The 16692-nt window shown below is 30.8% G+C and overlaps 1 protein-coding gene across 4 annotated transcripts in view; it reads left to right on the top strand.

The window, feature by feature from the left end:
* Positions 1-16692, top strand: part of LOC128217214 (dynein axonemal heavy chain 12-like) — a 74611-nt gene that overhangs the window by 50013 nt on the left and 7906 nt on the right. For 2 of the 4 annotated variants that reach the window (XM_052924184.1, XM_052924182.1), the window contains 7 exons: positions 456-601; positions 1340-1554; positions 8054-8246; positions 9479-9671; positions 10085-10257; positions 12807-12947; positions 15766-15924. In XM_052924184.1, the coding sequence (XP_052780144.1) occupies positions 456-601; positions 1340-1554; positions 8054-8246; positions 9479-9671; positions 10085-10257; positions 12807-12947; positions 15766-15924 (1220 nt within the window). Of the gene's footprint in view, positions 1-455; positions 602-1339; positions 1555-8053; positions 8247-9478; positions 9672-10084; positions 10258-10710; positions 10852-12806; positions 12948-15765; positions 15925-16692 lie in introns of all 4 variants that reach the window. The other 2 variants (XM_052924185.1, XM_052924183.1) reach the window with 1 other exon arrangement.

The following is a 16692-nucleotide window of genomic DNA, read 5'->3' as shown; positions in this document are numbered from 1 at the left end:
AAATTGAATTCACGTGATTACTTTCTACGGGCCGCAAAATGATAATCGATAAGGGGCCTTGGCCGCAAAACTGATAATTGCTGAGTCATGCAAATAATCGCGGAATCCCTGCACAAATGTGTTACTATATTTAGTAACATATGTATTAAATAAAGATAATTCATGATATTTGAAAAAATAACTGTTTTGAGTCAGACCCTGAACAATCAACCCATTCTCTTACCCTAAATGTTGACATGCAGTAACTGCTGTTGTTTTCCTCATGTTTAACGCTAAAGTTAAATTCTAGTATAAACAGATAAAATTAATTGAATTTTCGTATGTAAATTGTGCTATCACATGTAGAATCATGCTGATGAAAGTAAAAAAACAACCAAACATAGGTTTAAATGTCTTCTTCATTCGTTGAATGTTTGATGGTTACAGAATTTAATCATCTCAGTTACTATTTATAGGAGGCCAAGATCCCCTGTTCCAAGGAGTTTTCCCTGAGTAAATGTTTGGGGGAACCAATCAAAATTCAGGCTTGGAACATCTTCGGATTGCCTCGTGACACATTCTCCATCGACAACGGTGTCATTGTGGCGAACTCAAGACGATGGTATGCAAATTTGTTTTAAGAAAGAACCAATACTGTGTGATATTTTATTGTCAAAGTACTGATGATTAGTTATACTTCTGTTTATAATGATGCTGTTGTGTTGTTAAAAAATATAGAACTCTAATTTGAGTTAATTCTAATTTCTTTTAGCTCAATCAGGATGAATTCTTATAATTTATAGAATCACTTGAATCCCTTGTCTGGGTACGAACCAGTCACAATACTGGTATTTATTTTGAATCCTTTTTCTGAGTAGGAACCAGTCAGTACTGGTATTTATTTTTAATCCATTTTCCTAAGGAACCAGTCACAGTACTGGTATTAATTTTTAATCCATTTTCCTAGGTAGGAGCCAGTCACAGTACTGGTATTTATTTTGAATCCGTTTTTCTGGGTAGGAACCAGTCACAGTTTGTAACTGGTATTTAGTTTGAGAGGCAATTCGAAAGTATGTCTGATGGTATTTAAATGGCAACATCTTGGGGAGAGAGGCAGACACCATACTTGACCATCCTCATTGTTGATGATGTAAAGCAGTGTGTTCACTGTCACACAATATCAATTTTCGAGTGTGAATGAGTTCCAATAATAGCTGTTATGGTGATTTATAGAACTTAAATTTATCAGTGAAGAACTTGCAGTACAAAAAAACTATAAAATGAAAAGCACACGTTGAAAATCATTTTTTATTATTTTATTTTTCACATTTTATTTCACTTTTTTTCACATATTTTACAGGCCCCTGATGATAGATCCCCAAGGACAGGCCAACAAATGGGTGAAGAACATGGAAAAAGAGCACAAACTTTCTGTTATCAAGCTCACTGACGGGGACTACATGCGTACGCTGGAGAATTGCGTTACGTTCGGTAACCCCCTAATTCTGGAAAACGTCGGTGAAGATCTGGACCCCTCCCTTGAGCCCCTGCTTCTGAAACAAACATTTAAACAAGGTATGAGTTTCTCCAGATAATTGTGTAATTACAGAATTTAAAAACAAAATTAAGATGATGTTTTTTTCTTCCAATAAAAGTATAAATGACTGTCTTACAGTTGTTTTGCTATTCATTAATAAATTGACTAAATTGGGTATGGAAAGTTGATATTAAATCGTGATTAAATAAAAAGTTATTAAATTGAGGTAAAACAATCGCATAGCTTGATGTGAATATTAGAATAGGAATTGTTTGAATGATTCTGAAGTGAATGGTGTTTTCTTTAGAAATAGTTGATTTTCGTGCAGTGACTTAATAAAGTTTTCTATAAAATGATTTACAAATGTTTTAAAAATGGTTCCTTGTTTATTTTTATTTGAAAGAGTTTTCCTTTTACTCAATGGTTTGCCGTGGATTTTGCTAATATTATTTTTTTGATGTTTTTAAGTGTTTGGCACTCTTTGGGTTGATTGTTCAGAAATTTGTTAAAGTTAACAACATGATTGACAGGATAGTTGTAAACTTTAACATAGTTCTTGACACTCTATGTCTGCTGAGCAATCGCATAATTGTTAACTATTACATTCCTAATGATATATACAATGTATGTGCTACAATATTCATATATACAAAAAACACTACATCTAATGATAATTTGTGGGGTTGTCAGCAAAAATGAGGCCTTTTTAGAATAAAAAAGTTTTCATTTTTGAAATGTTTTCAAGCCTCATTAGAGGACAATCACAGCTTTGTTACACACTTCCTAAAGGGATCTTTTATTTAGATTTACACATTGTTATAAGTGTGTTTTGAATTCATATCTCTTGGTAAAAAATTGTTTTTGTTGTGGATATGAATACCTCAACTAGACTCATTTTCGCACACATCATCACAAGCCATATATCACTCATAATACTAATGGCAATAACAGTACTTAATTACCTTTTTATTAATTGTTTTGGGGAGGATATTAAACGGAGTTTTATGCCACTGATTTCGGGGCCATAGCTAGTAGTCAGTCCGTTTTTCTGTGTGTCACGCATTTTGCTCCTTATGTCTGACTTCAAAGCTGACACAAACAGGATAAACTTTGATAAGGCCAATTAATTTGAGACATTTGTCATGTTCCTGTGAAAGTTCTTGTTATTCAGGTATCTATAAAACAAATTTATGTTTATGAAATACAAGTAACATATTTGTTTCTGTGCTTTTTGTCCAAAGAGGCATATATTGAATTCTGGGGTGATTTGCTTAAGCTGTTAATGATCTCCAATTTTTTGTGCAGCATTTGTTTCTATTAGCAAAGACTTGAACCAAAAAGTGCTATACAGTTTAGAATAGAAAAAGTTAACCCATAGAAAAAATGGGAAAGTTTGAGACTGGACGCCAAAAAGTCCATGTGGTTTTAAACACGCAAATTTTCTATGCAAGCACCTTTATCGAGTAAGAGCTAACATTTGGCGAGGCAACAAAATTCTAGACATTGGAATATAAACAGCTCCCTAAGCTAACTTCCCATTGTGTTGGATTTGGTTGTGGAGCGCTTCGTATAACAAACAGCTTAAGCAACGTACCCCAGAAACATATTTAAATCATACTCATTACAAATCAATGAAGATTCTTACACATTTTTTGCCTATGTTTGTACAGCCGGAATGGGTAGGTTTTAAAAGCAAATGGTTATCTTTTCTTGATTATCCCCTGTTATTTAGTGAAAGGTTTTTTCTAGGGAAAATGAAAATTACCAGTCTTTCGTAAAATAGTTGTTTGAAAAGATGAAAAATTAAAATATTTGAAAAAATGTAAATTGGTCCTTATATTAGATCCCTAGAAAGACTTAAGAGTATATGATATATATCGATTTACCTTTTAGAAATATGCAATGACAGTCGTTTTTTAGACACAGTTCAAAATGCATTAAATTAATAAAAGATGAATTTATTGCATGTTGAATTTGTAACATATGAATGTTAAAAAAACACACAATCAAGGATTGATCAAATAAAAGTTTTAGAAATACATGCAGAATATGTTCTAAAGCGTTGTCATTGTCTATATATTGCATGTTGGGAATTGCTTTTCATACATGATTGCCAAAAATTGAAATGAGGGAAGCTTGGGGCTTGGTTTCACAAGAAAAATTATGGTGGTGCATGTAATAGACTAAAAAAAGATTTGTTGCTGTCTGAATTGATTTTTATTGACCGTCTGCTAAAATTATGGTATTTTTGGGGCCATATTCAATAAGCTTCTTAGATCTTACTTAAGTGATTTGATTGGACTGTAAAAATAACTGTCCAATAGACTGTATGTAGTCACTGAGGCATGTCTAAGGATATGAGTGATTTGATTGGACTGTAAAAATAACTGTCGAATAGACTGTATGTAATCCCTGAGGCATGTCTAAGGATATGAGTGATTTGATTGGACTGTAAAAATAACTGTCCAATAGACTGAATGGAATCACTGAGTCATATCTAAGGATATGAGTGATTTGATTGGACTGTAAAAATAACTGTCCAATAGACTGTATGTAATCACCGAGGCATTTCTAAAGATAAGGATAAGAATTATATTAAATAGACTGCTCAAGCCAGAAATATTTTATAATTTTTGTGAAACCTGAGCCCCTTCTTATAAGGGCAGCATATTTGATAAATATAAAATTGGCAAACATGGATGCTAAATTTACATAAAAATTCAACAGTATTGTACATTACCTTTTTTAGTATATATTTTATGTACTTGCTTAATTCTTATTATTATATTCTATCCTATGTCATAATCCATTCCATAGTATCTTGCTTAATAAATGTACCATCTCATATTTTTCCTTTCATGTTATATATTATCTTGTATTTGTGTCGACTCTTAGTCCTATAGTTTAAAAAAAGCTTCTAGTATTTTCGCTTTTTTAGCAGTACATCCCTTTCATAGGTGGACAAGTTTTGTTGACATGAACTTAGTTGTGACCACGCTCCACACTGAATCTTTGCAAGTCTACAAACAAACAATGAAAGATTTAAATAAATAAATAAATAAGCTCGGAACACTCAAATTATGAAACATGTATGTGATCATAATTGAACATGATCATGGACAGAACTCTTGCATTCAATTTGTGTGTTTTAAGCTGTTTTTATCATACAATTTAAATCATTCATTGTTTGTTTTGAGAATTGCAATTGATTTCTTTGTGTAGGGGACGTGTTTATAAAACAGCCACATGTGTTCCTTATAGTACAAATCCCCATGATAAATTTGATTGAAATTAGTTGATAAAGGCAAATGTTTCACAATTTCATTCACAAAATAGAAATTGTGCCAAAGAATATTGAGATTATCAAAATAAAAAAAATAGTTAGGGAAATGGTTTAAAATAGAAGAAATGGATAAAAAAATGACAAACCTTGTTCAACCATAATAATTATAATTATATGACAACATCTTGATGTAAACTTTTAGGTTACAATATTAAGCATACTTTTAGCAAAGCATTTTACTTATGACTAGTGTGAAGGCTCACCATTTATTAAAAAAAATAAAACATTTATTTTAATTTATAGAGGATTTAGAACCAGAGGGTAAGGTCAAGGTCATTGTTGTCTCAAAATTATTTAATGTCATGAAAATTGCATTAAACATTTAAAAAAAATAATATAGTGCACCTGCTTTTTTAACGTGTCAGTTAAAGTTATGTAATATATATGTGATAAATCTTGGGAAATGTTGTTGTAATGTATATATAATATACAAAATAGTTCACCAAATAAAAAATGTTGTAGATATATGAAATCATCACTGCATGTAATTAAAAATAACTTTTAAATATGTTTTTTTTTTTTACTTCGGATCAATGTAACGTTTGTAAAAGGAATTATGCAACAATATAAAATAAGCATTTTAATTGAAAATTGTCACAAAAAAAAACATACTAGTATAGACAGGTTAAAAATAATATTTGAAATGAGTTTTTCTAAATGCATGTCAAAAAAGATCTATTTTTAAACAGAAATGGACAGATTAGTGGGTAAGATCACATGATTATGTTGTGGGTCAATTGTTTAAAAGAAGCACTTTTATAATTTATACGGTAATTTAGAAATATATATAAGTATTATTTTGAAGTAATTTTTCAAGATTTATTTTTTTATATATATATTCTCGTATAACAAATATTTTGCACATAATTCATATATCACCACTTTAGAGATCAAATGATATCATTTTTTAAGCATTTTTTTGTGTTAATTAATGTGAAAAAACAACAACTGTATTTAACTTGGATATAATCATTTCTATGTATTTTTTCATTTTAAATTAATAAGTAATTCCCTCAAATACTGGACGTAAGTAGTTGTAAATGTTGTTAACGTTAACAATATAATGTATATCATTACATTATATTGTATTTTTTTAATGTTGATTTATTAATAAGCCTTTTTCTCAAAAGTTATGATACTTAAAAAATATATTTTGACAAAAATCAATCCGTCATATAAGTTATAGATTACTGAGTACATTTTTTATGACTCTTTCATCAGTGGTAGAGATGGTGTAATTGATGATTAAATAAATAACTTAATAAATATATAATTAAAAAATATGGGAATTAAAACAATGGGAAAATAGTTCCGTTTCACCAAAGGCCTCACATTTAAAACAACAACATTTTTTATTATATATTTGTCACCATTATAATCCTTTTGTGTAGAAGGTATGTTGTATTGTATATATTATATGTTAAATTACTGTTGTTATAATGTATAGTTGAAACAGACCTATTTTATTGCAGGTTAAACTTTTATAATATGAACACTTTGTTACTTCATTACTTACTAAATACAACTATAATTTTTGGTTCATTTTCAATTTCTTGCAGAGGGTAAGCCTAGTTGTAAAGTTTGATGAAAGTTTTGTTAAATTTTCTTTACTTTTTCAATTTTTGCATTTGCATTTAAAAACACAATTCACACCAAATGCATGATCAGTTTTTTTTTTTTAATTCACATATATACTTTTGTTCCTTAAACAATGCAAAAAAATGTATTTCAAAATGATTTTTTTAAACATTATACTGGACAGGATATATTTGACAGGATAAGTTTTTCCGAAAATTTGACCGTTGATAATTACTTGAAATTATCCCGTAATATATTAAATATTACTGTTTTCCTCTCTTTTGTGTTAATTAGAATGCACAGTCAATTATTCCATGTAACTTGATGGCAGTACAAAATTGTCATTTTAATATAATTCTTATAATATAATATATATATATATATATATATATATATATATATATATATATATATATATATATATATATTATAATATTTTTGTATTCAATTTCGTCAGAAGATAATTTAAATTTCCATCTCATTACACATTTACACACTTTTTAAATGCATGATACTTTTTGAACAGGAGTTTTGAAATGTGCTCACCCATTTGTTTTTAAAAGCATTTTGCTTTTTGCATGAACAGTTTCTTAATATCACATGAAGTTGCCTTTTTTATGAGTGTAATACGGCCATTAAGAATTTTCTTTTACGACAGTACTGTATTTTTTTAATTTACATAATTTCATCCCAGACTCCTTAGTGTTAAAATGAAAAAGAAAAATATTTTTGAAGACAAAAATGTTGGGGTGTCCACCCGTAGGCCAGGGTCCCTTTTTTGGCAAAAAACGAATAGTGCATGTGATAACAAGAATCTTACATTTGTTGTCCTTCAATACAAAATATATTGACCTGGTAATGGAAATGTTATAAACTCAAAGAGTCACTTTATAACTTTTCCTTAATTTGTTTCATTTTTCGTGTTTATTAAATGTCAACTCATGTAAGATCGTATATATACAGTTTGAAACAAAATTGAGAAAAAGCCTTAATAAATATATACATATACATATGCATGTCTTAATTACCGAAAGCATTTTTTCATTCAATGTTTTAATCAATTTTGTCATTACTTCCTTTGCACAAAGTATATATACAGGTATAATATATCGCCTTAGATGTTAATTGTAATTAGAAGGTATTATATGTATTTTCTTTTCTTACACACAAGTCTTACTAGTTGTTGACTTCATTACATGAAAAAAACTGAATGATATTTCCCTTATTACGCAGCCTTCATGTTATTTAATGTATTAAATTTCTCATCATTTCATACTTTCTTTAACATACTAAAAAGTCTTTATTCCAATTAAAATTAAGTTAGATTGCATTTAGTTGAACATCAAGAGAAACTATTTCTAGTTACCTTATTTAAGTTATAATTCCATATCATGTTTTGGCCTTCGGTAAAAATGCAATCTGACTTGTGTGTTTACATTAATAATTATATGTACCTAATGGCCACCTGTCTTAAGCAGCCACTTTGACCTTTTCCCAAAGGTGGCCACTTAATACAGGTTTGACTGTATAACAAAAATACCAAGCTGAAACGACTTTTACAGAATGCAAAAATATCCTCCAATACTAAATGCTTGTTATATTTTTACTACCCATAGGTGGCGTTGAAATGATTCGACTCGGTGAAAATGTAATTGAATACAGCAAGGACTTCCGTTTCTACATCACGACGAAGCTGCGAAACCCACATTACCTTCCAGAAGTTGCCACAAAAGTCTCTCTGCTCAACTTCATGATCACGCCCGAGGGTCTCGAAGATCAGTTGTTGGGAATTGTGGTCGCCAAGGAAAGGTTCGGACTGATTTATTGATTTTACTTGTGCAGTTTAAGTTCATGATTATGGTAAATTAATATGTGATATTTTCAATTGATAACCTTTGTCTAATTTAGGTTAAAAGGTAAAATTTTAGACATCCCTTTGCCAAAATGTTAATGGGAAATTTTCCCTGTTGTAACTAGGACATTAAAAAAAATCTCACGAATTAGCTGTTTTTCACACCATTGATTTAAAGGCCTTTAATATACTCAGAGTGGATTAAAATCAAGTTATATTATTTTATCAAAGCTGCACTCTCACAGATTGACATTTTGTTTTGTCTTAGAATCAGTTCTTTTGCTTAAATGTCTGGAAACCAGTAATATAAGTCTGCTGACGAAAATATTGCCAATCAGTCTAAGAACTTGCCAAAAAATAATGTTGAGCAAGAATTTCAGTTAAATTTGAGTGTCACATATCAAATTTAAAGTTAAACTTGCAAATTCAAATCAACTTTGCCTAAACAGACCAAGAGGGCAATAAGTTTTTATAGATAGTATAACCTTCAGAAATATTTTACTCAGAAATAATGATACAAACATTTAACAAGAAAAATTAAAAAAAGGGCAATAACTAGCTACAATAGAGTCCTTTACAGTTCCTCGCATTAGGTTTTATTATTGTATGAAGTTAAATTTAAGCTGCACTCTAACAGATTTACCGTTTTTCCAACTTTTTTATTTTTTGTCTAAAAATGAGCAACTTATTGCATAAATATCTGCAAACCAGTGATATAAGACTGCTGACAAAATATCAGATCGCAGATTTTCTTACTTCCATTCCAAAATTGATGTTTTATGGCTTAAACCGTTACTAACGGTTTAAGAAAAATGCATAAAACATTGGAACGGAAATATGACAATCTGGATCTTATATTTTGCCAGTAGTCTTATATCACTGGTTTCCATGCATTCTCACATAAATTGGCTCATTCCAAGACAAAAAATAATAAGGTTGTCAAAACATTCAATTTGTGAGATTGCAGCTTTAAATTCTGTCTAGTAGTTTTTAAGTTATACTAACATTTAAACAAGTGAAATTGCAAAGGGTTGACAGCCCAACCGACGAACCACAGGGTAAATCAAATATATCCCCTTCAAACTTCGAATTTCGGGGAAGTACTAAAATGGCCTTTCAGTTACTAGATATATATATACTGAACTTTACACCCTATTTCTCCTTCTCAACGCACTCGTTTCTCCTTTAGGCCAGAGCTTGAAGAGGAACGCCAGGCATTGATCATCCAGAGTGCCCAGAATCGCAAACAGCTGAAAGAGATTGAGGACAAAATCCTGCACACACTCTCTGCGTCTGAGGGCAACATCCTCGAGGATGAATCTGCCATCCAGATTCTCGACTCCTCCAAGATCCTGTCTGATGAGATTTCTAAGAAACAGAAGGTATATTTAAATGGTTATTTGGAAAAGAATGATAGTCACATTGGTTTTAAAAAAATATGACGATTAGATATATCTATCTTTTGTTTTAAAATATTTGTTGAGTTATGCCCCTTGATTAACACAGTCAAGCATTGGCATGCACTTGTGGTGTTTTTAAGCCTTAAATCGGAGAAAAAGAATCCAAAATTCATATGTACATGAACCTGGTATTCTGGTTTTGACATATGTTCCTTGGTGTTAGAATGAAGAACAATTTGCCTTTTATAAGTACCGTTAATATACTCTGCTTTTGATAAGATCTGTAAGATATGCATTAAAAGATAAATGCCTTTGATTTTTACTCGACTATGTACAGATTGCTGATTTTTACTTGACTATGTACAGATTGCTGATTTTTACTCGACTATGTACAGATTGCTGAGGAGACTGAGCACAAGATTGAGACCAACCGTATGGGATATCGACCAATTGCCAAACACTCCTCGATCCTGTTTTTCTCGATTGCCGATTTACCAAACATCGACCCCATGTATCAGTACTCGTTGACTTGGTTCGTCAACTTGTACATCATGTCGATTCATGACAGGTATGTTTTCGATAGTGATCGATATGATAATGAGATATATTCATAAATTAAAAAAAAAATCTCTTTTCTTTTGATAAAAATAAAGAATTTTAAATTATATGACCATATAACAAATAATGTCCAGAAAATTTGATATTGTTAACTTTTATTTGGGCTATAAAACATATAATCTCAGGAAAATTCATTATTGTTAACTTGTTTTTTTATTTCAGATTTATATTTTGTGGATATCGTCTTTGAATGCTATTTCTTCGACAGTGTTTTAGTTTCAAATTCAACCCCATGTTTTGAAAGAAAGCCATAAAGTTTTAAGTTGAATAGTTTTCTGACATTTTTTTTGTGAATTTTTGGAGTTATATATATTGTTATTTATAATAATCTGAAAGAATTGGCATACAAGATGACTTTAAATATCGTTAAAATGTATAAATAATAATGGAACTGCTTTTTCAGCAATAAATCGAAGATATTGGAACGGCGATTACGCTATCTGACAGACCATTTCACATACCTCTTATTCGACAATGTTACACGATCATTGTTCGCAAAACACAAAGTCGTGTTGGCATTTATTCTTTGTACTAACTTGTTAATGTGAGTTAAAATATAGTCTGAGATTTTACCTCGTCAGAATTTATTTACACCCAGATTTACTCCACCCACTATACTTATACTATTTTTTTCGCTACATGTATATTTTATTCAGATATTTAGATGTTTTCCCCTATTATTAGATTCAGAGCACGAAGCAAAATGGTGGATACCAAAAGCAAATATCCCTAAATGTCTTCATTTTATTTACTCGAAAGTCTTGAATGATTTAAAGTAAAGAACTTTTAATAATCATGTACTTAAATTGAAGTTCAATTCTGTTTGCATATTCCACCATAGTGCGTTAATGCATGATGTTACCCATTTAGCAAAGACCAACTTTTAAAAAATGATTATGTCAATAAATGTTTAATGATATTTTTTTTACTAAAAACCTTGTCAAATTCTCTAAACTTTCTCAGAAATGACAAAAGTAGATTTTAAAAAATCAATAAAAAAAATCATATTAAAAATATTACAGCAAATTATTTAAGATGTAACTAGCTCGTTTACATTGCAAAATATTTCAAAACGGAATCGCTCTTTGACATTGCTTTCGTGTATGACATTTTGGTTTGTTTAAAAGTTGGTAATAATTAGTTTATATTTTTTTATAGTTCGAAAGATACTCTTTTAGATGACACAATGATATATTTTGCAATCGTGTCATCTGACATGAAATGTTATCAAACTGTGGCAATCTTATCTATAAATCAAATGATGAACATTTTTGCATGCACGGTTTGTCTTGTTCAGACCGTTTTTCCGTATTGTAAAAATAAAACGACCCATTTCTGTTTCAAAAATATGATTTGTTTTATTATTATTATTTTATCAAAATAATAAGACACCAATTCCTTAATGTTAACAAGTTTTATTTCATTTTTTTAAATCCTTTTTTAAAGCTATTTTTAAGAAAAGGTGTACCGGTAACTCCCGATTTTACTCAAAATTGCGCATTTTTCCCAGTCAGAAAAGCCTCGAGCCACTTCCCAAAGCAGTGGAAAAATCTGATGTAAAAAAAAACATGCGGTAATATGTGAATATTTTACCAAAATCACATCATGACTTTTTAATGAGGCATTTGTAAATTAAAATGTTCACCATTTGTCATTTATGATAACATAATGCTTGGTCATTTTCAAGCAGAGGGCATGGCTAGTTAGTTTATAGACTTCAAAAATTATCAGTCTAAAATGAAAACAATTACAACGCTATTACCACACAATATTCAGGTTGTCTGGTATTTTTTTTTAATCTTTTGAAATCCCCGGAAAACTATGTTAGAAAATATAAACCATGACTATTCTGTCCTGTTTAGAAAGACTCCTTTTTGCCATAGTTTAAACCATTTTTCAACAAAAGTTACATTTTAGACTGATATTTTTTTTAGAATAGTTACCTGGTAACCCTTATTACAATCCCATATAATCTACATGCATGTTTTAGTTTACATTGCCATTTTGTTTAAATCAGTTAAAGAATCAAACATTTCATCACAAAATAACTGGGCTGCAGCCATTTAGTTCACGAACAAATCCTTGGTTTAAGAAACAAACAAAAAATCCCTGCGGTGCATTAATTGTTAACAATTGTTTACTGACCTGACCCTGACCCATTTCCCCAATGTTTGCGCCCCTTTAGCTCGGTTGGATCACCGTTTACAGCAGCTAGGTTTAGGATAGCTGTGACCCTTTTAACCTTCATTTTTACAGCAACCGTTCAAAGATCCTGGATCGGAGACTACGATATCTATGTGACCATTTCACATACGCACTGTATTGTAACGTGTGTAGGTCACTATTTGAAAGGGACAAACTTTTGTTCTCTTTCGTACTTTGCTCCAATATTCTTCTGTAAGTATTTGATGGCGTCAAGAAATGTTGTCGTCGACAGTTCATGTTAGGGTTTGTTCAAAGTTCGGAGTTTTAATGCCAATTTATTTGTTAATATTTCAGCAATCGATCCAAGATTCTCGAGAAAAGATTGAGATATTTGTCTGACCATTTCACATACAATCTTTATTGTAATGTGTGTCGGTCCCTCTTCGAAAAAGACAAACTCCTTTTCTCATTCTTGCTTTGTTCCAACATGCTTCTGTGAGTATAAGACTGAAGCCCTGATATTGCACAAATCTCAGTTGACTTTTTGGCGTGTGTTCAACCCTTGAATCCTAAAACTAATTGCTTGCCCAATTCACTTTTGAAACTAACAGACTGGTGTGTGTGTGTGTTCTTTGTTTTGGTTGTGTATGAAAATACTGGTATTATTTAATTGAATAAGACTGGTGTTCAGTAACATATGCTGTTGCGTTATACTTTTCTATAAAAATAATACATCTTTGTGATGTTCATTTATATATCTATAATTTATATACTATATCCCATGCATTTACACATAAATGTCTATCTTTGAATGTACATTCTACAACTACCAGTACAAATATATTTCCAAGCCGACTCTTGTCTTTGCTGATATTTGCTTAAAATAATTTATGATATCAGAGACACTACACATTATATGTCTGTGATTAAACACAGTCTGCTTTTCTTCTTAAAAAATGATTTTGTCTATCTTTAAGCAGAAGTTGGTGCAATATACCCACAAAAATGATTTGTCTTTAAGATATTTTATCGCCTTAGATTTATATTTTAAAAGTTTAGATTAATGAATAATTTCAGGAGTCCGGGTAATTTGGCCCAATTATTTGGTCGAATACGGTACCTCTATTGATAGCTCAAATATGTAGCAGTTTTGTACAAATGGCGTTATGTAAAGTTATTCTCCATACCCCTGCATTATTATATCTTGTATAGACTTTTTATAGATTTTTCGACGAAACGATCACATCTGAAGTTTAAAGCCTGATTTATTGTTCATGCTAAAACATACTGGTTAATAAAATAAATCAACACAAGGTTCATTTGTCATAAATGTCTATTTTATCAAATATTTCATTTTGTTGCTGTCTAATTGACAGCAGTTGGAAACTGTTCTGTCTATTAAAAATGTCATGGTGTTCTTTTTAGCATTTGTATGACTAAAACGTAATTGCTGAGCATGAAATTCTTGCAATGCATGTAAATTTTATTATCTGAAACCTCTAGCAGTTAATTAAAAGCAATATATTTTCTTGATGATTGCCAGCAAGTTTCGCTTTAAGTACGTCCCGCGAGAATGGGATGCTGGAGACGAAATGAGCATTGAAGGATTTGACTTTACAAGAATGACGGGGTCTAGTAGAAATAGTTTGTATAAATATTGGTGCACAAGCTCACAAAAGATAAAAGGAACAGTTAAAGCACTGACGATGCACATTTATTCCTGCAGGATCGTCCGAGAATTACATTTGAATACTACAAAATTTTTATTTTACGATCAAATCCTAACAGATATCTTTAATTACTAAAATGTTAGTTCAGAAAAAAAATTAACCATGTACACGACTAATTTTTTATAAATATGAAATATACTTATGTATAAAAAATCCCAGTTTCAATGTTGTTATCACTACTGCAAATTTAAATTCAATCAATATGCTTATGTTTGACGAAGGACATTGTTTGTGAAACTATTGTTCATATCATTTCCCTGCAAATGAGAACTCACTTGAACATTGCTAACCTATTCAATCCCCATACTTCTGAGCTCTACCTGTCACTAAAGTCCCCTCATTATGTGTTGTACTGCATGTTATAAAAGTAAGTTGCAGTAAAAATGATGTGGGATTTTTTAGTTATACATCTTAATGAGAAATGTGATTATTGTGTCCATAAAAAGAAAATAATCCTAGACAAAATACAGATGATATACTAGGGCAAAGTTTAAAATAAAAAGTATGAGAACCCTCTAGTTCAATATTTTCTCTGCATGTATTGGTATGTGCAGGATTTCATAGTACAACCATCACTATATAGGATGAGGAGGCGATAAAATGTCGCCCCATATTCACATTTTATGCCTTTAATAATATTTCCAGTCTTACATACACTGAGTCCGGTAGTCCTTAATTAAAATCATCCTGTTGTTAAATCTTGACTATTGAGATTGTCCCTGTATGTTTCATTATCTTGAAAATCTATTTACTTAACAACAAAGTAAATAAAATGGCAATTCTAATATGTAGTTATTTATGTAGCTTAGTGTTGCTTGCTTTAATCTTACAATACATTTCGTCTTAATGTTGTGTAATACATCAGATTGACTTTTTTCTAAATTACAAGTGATTGTGCAGTGTATAAAGTAGAGGTTTGCGGAACACTATCTTGAATGTGTACGTGTAATAACCCAAAAATCAGAAGTTGCACTGTAGCTCCTCGTTCTTGTTAAAATTGCTGTTTCGTTGAAATGTTTAAAAGTCTATCGTACTCTTCACCTTAATCTTGCAGGCTCGCTGGTACTTGCATTAATTTCTTTTTTTGCGCTGTCATACCTGTAATCTTGAACTTGTTTAGTAACGTACACATAGGTTGATGATGTAGAACACAAAAATGCCACACGTACACATATTGGTATAAGTAGTGTTTTGCAACCTTTTCCTTATGAAATAATGTCTTTGTAATACATATTTTGAATTTTATTCAATGTAATTTAAATAAATAGATAATAAATAATTATTTCACAATGTGATATTTAAATGAGTTTTTTTAGCTAATGATACTGTTATAATTTTAATTGTATGATCAAAAAGTCTTTAAATAACACATTAATTTCTTTATTTCTTTATTGTATTTTGACCAAGCAAAACCTTAAAATGTTCAAATAAAGTGGGAATTTTGTGCAATTAATGCTTTGTAATATTTTTTGTACCAGACTTCGATAAAATAAAATTAATTACTGAACATTGCTTCTTATTTGCAAAATTTGTATAACTGTACAAACTTTTCTAAAAACCGCTCTCATATTGCTCCCTAACAGATCTAAACAAGAGCTGGACAGAGATGAGTTTATGTTCTTTCTTACTGGTGGAGTGGGCCTTGAGAATAAACTGGCGAACCCTGCCCCCACATGGTTGACAGAAAAATGCTGGGATGAAATATGTAGAGCTTCAGATTTGAAATCGCTCAAGAAGTTCAGGTATGTAAGTGATATGTTTTCAGGTAATTTCTGATTGTACATGGACAAAGAAATCGGTCGTAAAGGTTTAATGCTTATTCTATTTTGAAAAATTAACATCAAGTGGACTTGAGTTTATGTTTAAACTTTTTGCTACTGAGCTTGTTTTTGTAGCCTTTTGCATAAATATTGATCTAAGCCGTAAAGCATATCAGTTTTCTGCCATTTTGGTTATTTTTTTATATACTCTCAATCGAACCTGGACATAGAAAAAGGTCTTACGATGATTATTAAATTTTGAAAAAATAGCATGCCGTGTTGCAGACTATAAAATGGACTTGTTTCAAGGCGTCGAATGATCAAAGTTATGAAGATGATCAGTTTTCTGCCATTTTCTGCTTTCGCATTTTTGTAATGAAAATGAGAAAACCCATCACAGAATATTTGCCTTGGCGGGGCAATTTTTTTCCAAATTATGGATTGTAAATGGGCCAAGCGGCCAGGTGCAAACATGAAATAAGAATCGCCGCATTTCCCTTCTACCTATTGACATATTTCCTACTTCCGGTAGAAATGTCATAGATCAGCAACCAGCACAAAGTTGAAGCCAAAAATACAACCAATGAGAGACCCACAAGAACGATCTTTTCATAAAAACATCTTTGAAAGCTGCCCTGTAGAATATGTACACATGTAATTCATGTTTTAAAAAAATCATGACCACAAAATGTTCTCAACATCATGTTGGTCTGTACATACTAATTTATTATTTTGAGCTTGATTGTAGAG

Source organism: Mya arenaria, chromosome 14, assembly GCF_026914265.1.
Source record: "Mya arenaria isolate MELC-2E11 chromosome 14, ASM2691426v1".
Lineage (NCBI taxonomy): Eukaryota > Metazoa > Mollusca > Bivalvia > Myida > Myidae > Mya > Mya arenaria.
This window is presented reverse-complemented; position numbering and strand designations above follow the sequence as displayed.